Source organism: Polypterus senegalus, chromosome 4 (assembly GCF_016835505.1).
Source record: "Polypterus senegalus isolate Bchr_013 chromosome 4, ASM1683550v1, whole genome shotgun sequence".
Lineage (NCBI taxonomy): Eukaryota > Metazoa > Chordata > Cladistia > Polypteriformes > Polypteridae > Polypterus > Polypterus senegalus.
Window position 1 is genome coordinate 138,896,636 of NC_053157.1, and position 14,001 is coordinate 138,910,636.

The 14,001-nt window shown below is 36.0% G+C and overlaps 1 protein-coding gene across 11 annotated transcripts in view; it reads left to right on the plus strand.

Moving 5' to 3' along the window:
* LOC120527673 (LIM and calponin homology domains-containing protein 1-like) overlaps window positions 1-14,001 on the plus strand; it is a 332,902-nt gene that overhangs the window by 133,509 nt on the left and 185,392 nt on the right. For all 11 annotated transcript variants that reach the window (XM_039751356.1, XM_039751353.1, XM_039751350.1 and 8 more), the window contains exons 2-3: window positions 8,154-8,224; window positions 10,389-10,458. In XM_039751356.1, coding sequence (XP_039607290.1) covers window positions 8,154-8,224; window positions 10,389-10,458 — 141 coding nt within the window. The remainder of the gene's footprint in view (window positions 1-8,153; window positions 8,225-10,388; window positions 10,459-14,001) is intronic.

Here is a 14,001-nt window from a genome sequence, read left to right on the forward strand (position 1 = left end):
ACCAGTTTGTTGATGGACTCTGTCTATGTGGTAGACAGTGAATCATCTGCTTTAAATTAATCAGTACTAGTAAATAAGCCCTCTCACATTTAAGCCACACTTTTATTGTAGTCTGTTTCAAAAGAAAACGTTAAGAGAAATTATCCAATTGAAAGATCTGAGAAGAGAACAAGTCTGATAGTTGAAGTTTGTGGTCATGTATACAACGTACAATGAAATTCATACCTGCCTGTCTCTCATATTAGTGACATAAGTACATGGACATAAAGAAAGCAAGCTAATGAATACAACATGACATGTTGTGCAATAAGTTCCTGCTCATATACATATATTCATACTAGCCAGCATGGTCCATATTAAATCATGGACTGTTGGTCTAGCATTTCAATCTAAGTACAGAAGCACAACAAGCTACTTATCTGCATATATTTATGCTCTATTCAAATCAGAGGACCAGGGTACCAGAGTAATGGTTTAAAATCATTTTTGGTTTGCGAATGTAAATTCTTGTAGATTTTTCATGGTCACTGTTCTTTGCTGAATGACATTTAGGGATTGGAATAGATCAGTAGTCTGTTTTGTTATCAACATTTAACCCCTGTTAATACTTTTAATGGTATCAGAAAAAGGTGCTGGTGCACAACTCCGTAATCCTTTTCATTGTTAGGCAATCCAAACTCCTCTGCTTCATGTTCAGAGTAGCCCTAGCATCCAAAAAAAGATGCACTTCCTTAATCACTCTGTGTACCTGATCATTTTAAATGGTCAAATGCTTTTCAGGTATATTCATGAATAGTGAGGACAACAGTGGGCGCTCTAGCTCCCCAACACAAACAAGCTTGGACAGAAGTATAAAAGTAGAAAGTTTTTGCTGTGGTAAACTCTTCTATTTAATTTTTTCCCATGCTGCAGCCACCAATTTATACAAAACACAGTTATAATAAAGCAATCATCTTCTCTTTTTTTTTTTTTTTTTTCTCTGTCGCTTGGTCACTCCTACCTCCACTCCTCTTCGCAAGGTTTGCTAAAAAGATGTAAAAATCCCCTAAATGTTTTCAAATGCTTCTACTTGAGCTTTGAGTTGGATGGTGTTGGTGATAGTTTTTGACTTCTTCAGAAACATATGACCAAATTGAAAAGTTTTAATTTTTTTTTCCAGTTTAGATTGTACTTTTGAACATCTGCGAAACATCATCTGAGATAAATGAGCAGCCATCATAGGCATATAATTTTCCCCTGGTAAGATTGTGACTAGCTTTGCAAGTGCCTCAACTTCAGTGTTTCCAACTTCATGCGTAACTTTGAAGGCCTCTTTAAAGAACTGGGTTGCTGGTTCTTTTTTATTTTAGCATTCTAAAATCTGTTTTTGTTAAAAAAAATAAAAAAAAAATGAGAGTTTTGCAGTTATGTCTGACTGGAGCCGCAATATTTAATGCATTTTCATCATAATTAATAAGGAGCCTGAGTAACCAATTAAAGCATCTAACCCTGAAACGATTCATTTTCCGTATGGGAACCACAGTTCACGTGACAGATTTAAAAGATGCAGAAAGTGAGCTGCATGTCATGATCTAGAGGTATTTTCTACACAATGGGCTCATTTAATAAATTCCAGAAAAGCAGGAACTGGAGCTTAGCATGGTTTCAGCAGTAGTTTGCCTGGCTTCCATTTCAGGTTTATTTTTGTATATGTTGTTTCAATATTGGCGCTCTCTCTCTCTTTCTTTCTTTTTTTTTTTTTTTTTTTTAAATCTATCCCGCCTTTTTTGCTTATAGCTGTGCAAAAATGAAAACACATGCCAGAAAACAGGCAAAGCTGAAATTTTAAATTTGGAAAACTTGTCAATGCTATTGTCCTTGGCAGAGTTTTAATAACATGGCTAAATTCTAATTAAATCTACATTTTGCTTGACTGTACATATTTTTGAGCCTTTTATTATTTACCAAATTAAACTGTTATCCAGGTTTCAGATATAACATTTCAGAGTTTAAATCTGAAAAGCTTATTTTTTATTTGTTTATTTAGTGATAACAGTACATTAGCTAAAGCAATCTTAACAATTTGGCAGGATGTTAGAATGCACAGGTTTTCTGGGTCAGGATGGGGTCCTGGTGTAGGCCGAAGAATGAAGCATTTTATTTTCTTCAAATCATTGTACTTAAAGAAGCAGAGTTCAGCCAGCAATACAAAGGAAAGGAAAGAATAACTCCCCACCCAACTGAATACACATGTGAGTTTAATCCCAAGCAGGAGCAACACAAGTTCTTTCATGAAAATCTGAAACTTGTCATTTCCGTTCCATTTTACATTTACATGCAAGAATATATTGCTTCACTTGTTTTCCTAAAGCAATGTGTGTGTAGGTTTTCTGTGCTTCCGTCTTACTTGACAGATCGCTTTTGGTCAAATAACATTTATATGTACTGTATATCTTTATCCACAGCATATTTGAAATCTTATGATTGACTTTTGAACAACCTTACAACTGGTTCAGCTTTGTCTTTTGCTCTTTGCTGTATTGATTCCTGTATGAGAGTTTTTTTTTTTTCTCTCCAGCCTTCTATTCATTTTTCCAAAATGTTTGTGTCACAGGCTTGGAAATGGGAGCTTACTAAAGCAACATCAGGAATGAGTGACAACTAACGTACCAGTGTATCACAGCAGAGTCTCCTGCATGCAATTTATTTGGGACCGCCAATCTGACATATAAAAGTAGATCTTTAGGGTATGAGAGGAAAGCAGACTATCTAGGAAAAAGTTCATCTTTTACATCTGTTTATATTTGTAATATTTAATTAAATAATATATCTATTTATTAATAAATAAAGAATTGTTCTGTTCTGAATCAGACAAACAAAATGGAGTGCTTTAGCTCAGTGTGACCTAACATGGGCAAGTGTTTTGATTTACACAATTTTAGGAAAGCAGGTTGAAGGAATGAAAACAAACAGAGAAAGCTTAAAGATGTGCATTTGGGCAACAGGGGCAAAATCTTGGCTAATAGAAGCAGTACAGTGAGGCTGAATAGAGTAAGAATTCCCATTTTGCTTCATATGCACAAGAAACAATGCTGTAATACTGCAATGAGGATGGGAGGCCAAAAGTGTATTCTTTTTATATTCTCATTATTAAATGTTTGGTGGAGGCCTTTAAATCAGGATATGTTGTAATTAATCTTCTGCAAGCTCCTGTAACTTTAGTCGCTTCCTGCATTGTAAGGTCTACAACTGTTTTTTAGTTTTCTTTCAATTGTCCACAGGTCAAGTTAAACCCTGCGCCCACTGGCTTAATGCACAGATATGGAAGAAATGCCTTATACTTACATTGATTGTAATCTTTTTCTCATGGTTAATGCATAGACGTGCAGCAACATTTTCTGGTATTTAACGGTGAATTCTTTAACTAGCTTTATATTAATTGTAACTCATAAATATTTAAACATTTTAGTGAATTGTAAGGTTCAGGCATAGTTTCTCTTCCAAGCCTAATAAACTAAAACACTTGATTGTTTTAGAATTTTTCAAGTTAAAACACATAAGGTCAGTCTCTTACCATCTTGTTTAGTTCTTTTGAATAATTTTGTTCCTGTAAAATAATCCTATATAAATGTTTACTTGATCTCCCTTTTATTTTTGAAGGCTTTATTTTGGCAAATATTCTTGAATTTATGCTTTGCCGTAGGCTCTGATGTATGTTTTAAGAACAATGGGCAGCTGTTGATGGCGTTAGCTAGTGGAGTAGTGCATATGGTTTTCATTGGAGTGGAGTAGAAAAATCATATCGTGTGTGTGCGACAGAAAAGACAGAATTCAGCTATGCATGTCCGAGAAGGTGGTACAGAGCAAATGAGGTGGTTTCTTTGGGCAGAGTGACTGACGTCTGTACACAGAACCAAAAAGATGAAAATAGAAATAAAGCACGGGTGGTGAACTTCACCTCCATGAACGTTAACAGACAATGTGCATGTGCGCGCACACACACGGACACAGCACTTCTGATTTTCATGAACTTTTCTGATGCGCTCCACTTCTAATCCAAATTATTCCTATGCCACAGCAAATAACTGCTTGGCAGTGATAACATTTGATCTTTTTAATCATTCTGACTTTTCCTGGGGACTTTTGCAGATGCACCAAAAGCCACACTTAACTACTCCTATTCAAAAACGGTGGACATTTGAAGCTGAGAAATATTAACCTTGGCCTGGGTTATAAACTAATTCTTCAGTTAGCTGAGACTCCTGGAAACTAGGCATTCTATTATATGTCTGAATATTTTGGACTTGAGAAATGAATGTAGTGGTTTTTATTATCTGTTTACTTTGGCGAAGGTAAGAAATACCTAAAGATATATTTTTTTTGTTTCATTTAATCATCAATTAAGACTTGCACCTAATATGACAAACTGAACTGAGAAAAGGGATTGAAAATCTAAATTGTGCGCTTGATAAATGTAAATTCTTGGATTTTTTTTTTTTAACATGAAGATCCTGCAGAGGAAAAAATGTGTGGGTGGCACTGGTTGATGCAGAATAATTTCAAACATCAAAAGTATGTACTGTATTTCCACTTCTGAGGATCTGTCGAGATGATAGATTTTTAAGTACTTACTTATGAAAAGGATGCCTTTTTTGATTAAACACATTTCTAGTCCTTAACTGGTAATGCCTTTTTTGTTATATTAATTTATTTTTTATTGATGATTGATCGTCTTTGAAAAGGCAGCATGAGATATGCAGCATATCTTATCACTCCCAAATCTGTAGCTGGAACAATTGTTTAGTTTTTCTGATCAGTCGAACAAAGAATATTTTATAAGTTGATTTTAAGAAGCAGATAAGAATAGAATATTTAGAAATTTTTTCCATTCTAGGTTGTAATACCTGGCAACTGAACAAAACACTGTCTGGCCTCTTAGGGAGTGTTTTACTTTTTTTTTTTATTCTATCTAAATCAGATACAAGATAATGTCATTGTGTGTTGTGTTTTGGTTATTGATTGAACAAAATGATTTGACAAAATGCAATGGACAATAAAAGCCAGCTGCAGGATACTTTTTCTTGGGATGCAATCCAGGAACTGAACTGAGAAAGATGATACATGACCAGTAATAAATAAATAAAATATATATGCAGACAAGCTTAATAGGAGTCAAAATTTTTCATTGTCATTAAACCATTAGCACAGAACATAGAAGATGCAAATGAAAGAAATAGCCACAAGAGGAATTTGATTTAAATTGGCATACAAAAACAAAGTTCAAATAAGGAGTAACAGTGCACTGAAATATTGAAAGACTGAAAAAAAAAATTAAGTGTGCAGGGCATGGTGGCACAGTGGCTAGGACTGCTGTTTAACAGTTCCAGGGGACAGGGTTTGAACTGCTGTCTGCTCTCACCTGTATGAGGTTTGCTGATTCTCTCTGGAGTAAATTTTTTTTTCTTCTGAATACTTTGTTTCTACATCTAAAAGATATACGCTTACCATTGATAGAGTACGTGAGTGTTGCTTGATGAATGCATGTTCCCTGTGGTGGACTAGCACTCTGTACTGCTTTTCACCTGGTGCTAGGATCCCCTTGTTTCTAAAATTGAGATAAGCAGCTTTTGATTGGACAGAAGTATTAAACTGTACAGTTGTTTAACAAATTCAATATTCAGACTCCTGGAGCTGGGATTACTCTGAAAGTTAAAGGGAATAAAAATGTCACAGAACATTACACCGACTCAATGTGTTGTGTGCATAATGTCAAAATCTAGAGTAGCAAAATAATTTCAAACTGCAACATTTTGTTAAAAATCAATTGTAAACCTGTAACCATTTCCAGTGACTTTTGCTAGCTTTAGAGACTCAGTAAATCTTGAATTGAGTCCTATTTCTGAACAGATATTTGCACCAAACTCTGCATGAATGTTCAGTAGATAAACACACAATTTTCAAGTTCTGTTGCTCAAATGAGAATGTGAGAAATCGATTTTGCTCTTAATTTTTGCATAAAGAAAGATAGAGTTTAGACATTTTTTTTTTCTACATTTCTCAATCCATGTTTCTACTGGTATAATAAACATTCTGTCACTGTCTAATTATATAAATTTGTGCTCGTAAAACCACTAGATCAATAAGTGGGACAAATCCTATTAGAAAAAGTATGACAGACATCAGTTTGTGATCACGAACGTAGTTGACCTTTTATAAAAGATATTATGAAATTTGATTGTGAATGTTGCCAGAATTTCAGTTTTGTATGATTAATTGTAGAGGTGGTGTTTTAAGAAATTTTGCCAACATTAACAGCAATTTTGCTTAAGCAGACAAGTGCATGCCTGCCTTGTTGCCATTGCTGGCAGGCATCATTGATTAATCAGTGGCTACATTTTGAATTAAATCAAGAGTAGAATAGAGGACAGTTGTAATAATACATGTCTGTTATTAACCTAACCAATGGATTTCCATGCTTGTGTGTCTTACCAGATGTGGTTAAGAGTTCAGTATTTGCCCAGGTATTGGCTTCATTTATCTGTTTGTCAACTCTGGTGCTTTGTAACTGGCAAGTAAATGAGTATAAACTTTTGCCCCTAAGCCTTTTCTGTATATAAGGGCTATTTATCTTGGCTTCTCCAACCTCTGTTCGTATTTCCTATTTTTATGAGCAGGAAAAAAAAAATGTACAGGCTTTTGATAATGAATTTGCCCAGTAATATCACCGTTGACCAATTCAAAGTGGAAATATTCCATGAACTTTTTAGATGGTGCCTCCAATCCTTGTCTAAGGTTTCCCTACAGTATGTCTGGGGTTCTTCCTCTACTAATATTCTAATGTTACATAAACCTATAGGTTGTTTCCAGTTGCTTCCATATTGTCAAAGGAAAAAAAGGTATATTTTGTTGGGACAATATGTTGCGTTAATTTTATTAACTGAAGTCCTAACTGGCTGTATGCCTTTCTAAAGTACAGTAATTGCATTTGTTGGCATTGTGATCTAATAGCTAATAGTTTAGTTTTTACTGACTCAATATGTGACGGTTAGCAGGGCATTTAATTATAAAATAGGCAAGTAATTAATTGTAGTAGTTTCTTATACCTTTAGGCACATTATTCTTTTGCATGCTCTCCATCTTTATACTAATTGATTGCCACCATTTTGGTCTTGTTTGTGGTCTACAAGTACTCATCTAACACCTCAACATGCTTTCATAAAGCACAACTCTAATGTATTCATTCCCAATGAATGTGTTTTTTGAAATCCATTCAGAGCAGTTAGTAATTCTATTTTGTGGTTCTCCTTCTTTACCTAGGTTGATTCTTCTAATTTAAAATAATGCAAAACAATTTACAGAGTAATAAATAACAGAGGTCGATTGGATACAGCAGCCTGGCTGAACAAGTCACAGTTTCATCAGAGTGTCTTGTGCAAGCGATTTGTCTGCAACTAGTTAGTGCTCTTGTTGTCTGGAAACAATTGGCCGTCAAGAATTCAGCTAATTATTTATTGAGAACTGAAAAAATTCATTCATTAGACCGAGTGGTGGCTCTGAGGCTAGGGATTTGCACTGGCAATCGGAAGGTTGCTGGTTTGAATCCCATAAAATGCCAATAAGGACTCTGCTCTGTTTGGCCTTTGAGCAAGGCCCTTAACCTGCAATTGCTAAGTGCTTTGAGTAGTGAGAAAAGCTCTATATAAAAGCAAAGAATTATTATTATGATATAATGCAACATATTCTGTTTTTAAAGTACTGCATACTCTTGGACTTTTGTGGTTTTCTGCTAAGGGGAAATTGTGAAAAACACGAAGTGATACTGTTCTTCCTTAGTTATTAAAAATGTAAATGTTCAGATAAGTTATTTACTGCTATGTAGTAAGATATAGTGCCAAACACTTGAACACGTGATGTGCTTTTTGTATTTTAATCCTGTTTTAAGGTCTCGTGTCACTGTTTGCTTGTAGGAGGCAGTAAGAATCTTTTTCTTTTAATTTTTATATTGCTGTTCTTTGCAGTCAGAGCAATATATATAAATATATATATATTAATATATATATTATTAATATATATATAATTAATGTTAAATATATATTAATATATATATTATTAATATATATATATATATAATATAATTTTTTTTTTTAAACAAAACATTGTTTTTTCCTTTTCAGGCAGTCACAGGCAGACGTTTTGGCGAGAAGGATTTTCGAGGAGGGTTGGAAAATGGAATTCTGTTGTGTGAGTAAGTGTCTGCTTTTTGTCTAAAGAAAAGACTTTCTAAATTGTGTATGTTGTGGAGGGAACCTCTCTAGCCAATCCATGAATATTATAAACAAAGCCTTAAATAATATGTAAAGTTTAATAAATCACAGTTTTATTTGGAAATATTTTTCTTTCTTAAAAATTCTAAAGCTGGCAAACGGCAAGTCCACTTTGGAATGTGATTGATGCAATATTAGGTTTTTGCTGTTGCCTAACTTGCACTTCTTCATTTTGTATACTGCTCTCTTTTTAGCAAAAAAAAGTTTTTCTTTTTGTGATTCTTGTGTGTTTTTCTTGAGCTTCTGTAAAAAGCTAAATTTCTCCTTTTGGGATGTACGGATTGACTGACTGTCTGTCTCTCTGTGTGTGCGTCTGTCTCTCAATAAAACTTCCTAAACATAAGAGGTAGTTTATTTGTTTGACTTTATCTTTTATTGAGTTTTACTGAGAATTGTACCTGGGTAGAACATTTCTCCAAATAACTGTAGAAATGTGTGTGTATTATTGCATATAGTTTTGAGTTAGATTGGTCTGCTACGAGAAACACTTGACAGTAATATATCAGGCAGGTTGAACTCTTGGCACTGAGTGCATTAATGGATTACTTGTCTATTGAAAAAGTTCTTTTTCAATAATTTTTTTCCCCAACATAAGTGAGTAAACGTGACATCAGTAACAGCAAAGCAAGGCATCTCCAGCTGGTTCACCAGGTAGAGAGCCTAAACACTCAGATGTGGCGTGTTTCAAAAGTTAGCACAGTTTGTTTAAAAATGGGGAAAGTCCAACAAACAAGGGTGCACAGTTGGGAGTACAGTAATGTGTTTTGAAATCGGATCTCTGCTTGTCAGTTACAGGCTCCAGAAAGACTCTTGCTACCTGCTACTTCCTTTCCAGCAGCATATCGTTCAAAGAGGGACCTGATTGTTGTATCCAATAGTGCCTGCTACACTTTGTTTCCTTTATAATGTGATACGTTTCCATTTACCAGCACACATTTGATGTGTTCAGAAAGGCACTTGTCTTTTGCCAGGCCCCTTTTTCCACAAGATTTTGGAAGCCACATCTCTACATTTCTCCATACAGAAATTGTATAAGAACAACCGACTCCTGATTTCTTTATTACCTTTTGGTGAACTCATCCCCAAGTTTGAAAAGTGCTACACATTTATCTTTTTCATAATATTGAAGTAGAAATGTATTGAATTCATTCAATAATTAACTGATGCACAGCTTAATCCAGCTACTTCATGCATATGCAGAAAAAAGAATTTTATTTCCAGATACTGTAATCTGGGATGGTGAGTTTGATTAGTCTGCATATACTATACTTCAAACCCAACTTACAAGTATATTCATACCCATAGCACTTTTATAAAATGTTTTTTATTTAACATTGGAAGTTCACTGCAAATGTACACAGGCATACACAGTATATGACAAGAAAAGCATTATTTTACATAGTATATGAAATTCCTTAAAGTTGCAAGTATTGTAGGGGGTCATAAGGGCAATGAAATTCTTGCAAAGCATCTGCGTTGTTGAATAGCTCAGGGCATTTTTTTTTAATTTGTGAGGAGCCTTCCTGCATAACCCAGAACACATTTTAATTTGCTAGGCAAGAATTGGAAACAGCATTCTGTTTGAAGTGAGGTCTAGATCCAGGGTGCTGTCTCCACTTTCTTGTCTTTGTTTTGGCCAAGTCACCGAAGAGGTCACAGAAATGTCTGGACTTTTCTAAAGGTGAGAAGCTGCTGGTTTGTCTACTGGGCTTATAATAAACTACGGCTGAAGCTAAATCGTACAGTTATCTATTTTTTTTTTATTTCCCAATAAATTACCTCTTGTCTTCTGATGACTAAGGAGTATAAAATAAATTTGAAAATGAAGGAAAAGTGAACATCTCATGAGTAGATTAACTGAAAAGTTTTGTGACTGTGTTTGACACCTTACCTGGTGTAATCTAGACCATCTTGTGTAAATCATTTTGTTCTCCTCAGGGGGTTAAATCTAATAATAAAAACAAGGCCATATTCATCCTTAACCAAAGTACTAAATTAAACCATACCTTTGTGAAATTGTCTTTTATCTAACCCATTCTCTCATTTTCCTCTTCCTCTTTTCCCCCAACTCCCAAAAAAATACAGGTTGCTAAATGCGATAAAGCCAGGCATTATAAAGAAGATAAACAGGCTACCAACTCCTATTGCAGGACTGGTGAGTACTACCATTATATACAGTATTGCAAGTAACGTGCATGAATTATCTAGAAAAATTGCTTTTAACTTGATGATTAAATGAATTGCCTTTGAACAAAATGTACATTAGCGCACTGCATAAACTAGGTTCATGCAGTTTTTAAAGAGAATTTCTCACATTTGAACAAAATGAAGGATTCGTAACCAGAATGGGAGCACTGAGGAAATATAAAGAAAAATTTTAAATATTTATTATTATTATTATTTTTTAAGTTTTTTTTTTTTTGGTCACATGTACATAAAAGCAATGATTAATTAGAAGGTGAATTTTTAAATCTATCCCGGCTTTTGTGTTTTTGAAACTAACCACCACTTTGGGCTCCCAGACAAGTGCGGCTTTAAGTTCCTTGTCAGAATATTTGTCACAGCTGTCTCAACCTATAAAGATATGTTATCAGCAATAGAGTTGAAAGAAATCCACTGCAAGGCTGACAACATTGAGGAGATTAGCTTTCATATGAATGCAGTGTTTGATTCTCAAGGCTTTATATTCTTAAGAAGTGTTCTATGCAGTAAATTTATGAATATCTAACAGATATTTGTCAACAGTAGTGTTTGATTCTCTACCTTTAAAAATATAAAATACAGCTAAAAGTTTGATAACAGGTCTTTATATTGATTTAACGTACTGTATACTGAATTTATTTTTCCATTACTTTGCTAACCAGTGCACTACCATGCCTCCCATAAACACTGTTGCTTCACTTATCTAGTGTCCTGGATTGAAATTGTGTGCCAGTTTCTTCTTCGTTGGCAGTTTGTACATTCTCCCCCTGTCTGTGTTGATTTTCCCCTACAGTACTTCAGTTTTAGATACTTGCACGCTCAGTTGACTATTAGTTCTATGTTGGCCCTGTGTGATAGTGAGGGTTGATGTGTGTGACTGGGGTGTCTGTGATGAACTGCCATCCTATTCAGGGCTGACTACTGCCTTGCACAATGGGAGTCTTGCAGACATGTTGTGTACTCCATGCAAACTATGTAAGTTTTACTCTTGTGTTAATTTCTTATCAAATACTGGTTCAGTACTGGTACTGTGGTACTTGAAGGTGAGTTTAAATGCATTCCCTTCTTACTATTTCACTGTCTTAAGACTTCATGTTTTCATAAACTTCTTGCTGAATCCACTTTCTCTAGTTTAGGATTTCAGGCAGTGTCAAGTGAAAGGCAAAGACACTCACACACAACCACATTATCTCATACTACCCACTTTTAGATTTACCCATTAACCTAAAATGTACATCTTTTAGGTGACTTTTTCAGGGTCACCATGTGATATAGCATGTCCACGCCTATTTTAACAAAATAATCTATTGGCTCGCGCATTCTCTCTGGGCGCACACTCGCGCAGCTGCAGGGAGTTAGTGAAGTAATTGGGGTGAGATGTACCTGCACATGAATGTGCAGTCTTTCTCAATTGGTTCATTGGCTTACTGCAATATGTGATTGAGACGCTGCACCCACAGAACCTTAAAAACAAGCCGGGCACAAGAGAAAGAGATTAAAGGACAGAGAAAAAGCCAGGAGCATCAGTGAGCCAGTGCTTGGAGAGAAGCCGCCGGATGGGATTGGTGCCTCAAGAAGTAGCATGTGGCCTTTGAAGAAGACTCCTGCCTGAATTTTAACCTTGTTTTTACGGATGTATTTATTTGATTATTTTAACCTCCAAATTCACCTTTTTAAATGGATTATTTATTTATTTGGGAACTGTGCATGACACTTTGAGATATTGTTTTAGGAACTGTTTTTTATAAAGGCACTTGTTCTTTTCACCATATCTACCACCCTCATCACAGTTGCGGTACTGACTTTGTCAGGTTCATGTGGCTCCCATTATACAGGGAGCAAGGAAGTGACCCGCACTGTCACAGGCACAAACTGAGTCAGAAGCAGGAATTTATCCATCCATCCATTTTCTAACCCGCTGAATCCGAATCCGAATACAGGGTCACGGGGGTCTGCTGGAGCCAATCCCAGCCAACACAGGGCACAAGGCAGGAACCAGTCCTGGGCAGGGTGCCAACCCACCGCAGGACACACACAAACACACCCACACACCAAGCACACACTAGGGCCAATTTAAAATCGCCAATCCACCTAACCTGCATGTCTTTGGATTGTGGGAGGAAACCGGAGCGCCCGGAGGAAACCCACGCAGACACGGGAGAACATGCACACTCCACGCAGGGAGGACCCGGGAAGCGAACCCGGGTCTCCTAACTGCGAGGCAGCAGCGCTACCACTGCGCCACCGTGCCGCCCAGCAGGAATTTAATTCTCTCCTAATTCTTTGTGGATTGATATCTAAACATTGACAACTTGGATATCCGTTGGCAAATTTTACCCATCCTTCTGTTATACTTATTTTCTACCTGTCTATACCTTATTTAACCAGCTGCATCCACATCAGAATTCCTGTGGGTGTCTGGCAGGAATCCTCTTTGGAGTCAGTGCCAGCCCAGACAGGGCTAAGTCACTCAAGCACCCACAATCTCTCACACAGGACCACCTTAGAGTGTCCAGTTAACCAAAGATGCATGTGTTTTTGGGTGTGTGAGGAACTACAGAGTGTCCAGAAGAAACCCTATACAGACATGGGCAGAATAGATAGACTATACACACAAGGCCTGGGCTGGGATTTAGACCTATATGTGCATTCAGATAAATATTTATTACTTGAATGTAGGCTAATAAAATTATCCTGTATTGATGTATTCTTTCTCTGTGTGGCCTAGTCGGAATATTTTAGCTGTGCTTTCTGAATCTAAAAGAATATTCTGTAAAATAGATCTCTGATTCTCACAGTAACAAATCCATTATGAATAAGGATGTTTACAGTAAGTTTCTTTATGCCTAGTCATAAAGAGAATTCCCTTTAATGGCAATTTTAGAATTAGTTTTAGTTTTCAGTTTCCCTACAATTTCAAATTGTTTTCATTGTTTTTTGTAAAAGATAAAATTATTCTGAATAGAATTACTAGAACCCAACCGATATGAAGCAGTTTCTATTTTTCTTACTTTTTACTCAACTGTTAATAATATAGATACTTTTAAGCTGTTTTGTTCAGCTGCTGTTAGATAATTATAATTGAGGGTACTTACCTGGTTGTTGTAGTTTAGATTGGGCTAAATATTACATTAATCAGCAATCTAATCTTTTTGAGCTCTATATGCTGAAGAATGTACATTTGCAATCCCAGAATATCATTGTTTTCATTATTTTCATTATGCTTTTCCTGACCAAACCAACTCTATCCAGAGCACATCTGGTGTGTCCTGGGTTTGCCTATCGGTCTCCTGCCAATGGAGTGTGCTTAGTGCACCTCCAGTAAGTGGTGCCAAGGAGACGTCTGAGCTATGTGCCCAGATCACCTCTTCTGTCTCTTGTCAATCTGGAGAAGACGCAGAAGTATGGATCCAAGTTCCTCATGTAGTGGCAAGCTCCTCAGCATGTCGCAGAGTGAGCTCAGTAGCCATGGACAGGGGCCTCATTTCAGCCTCTT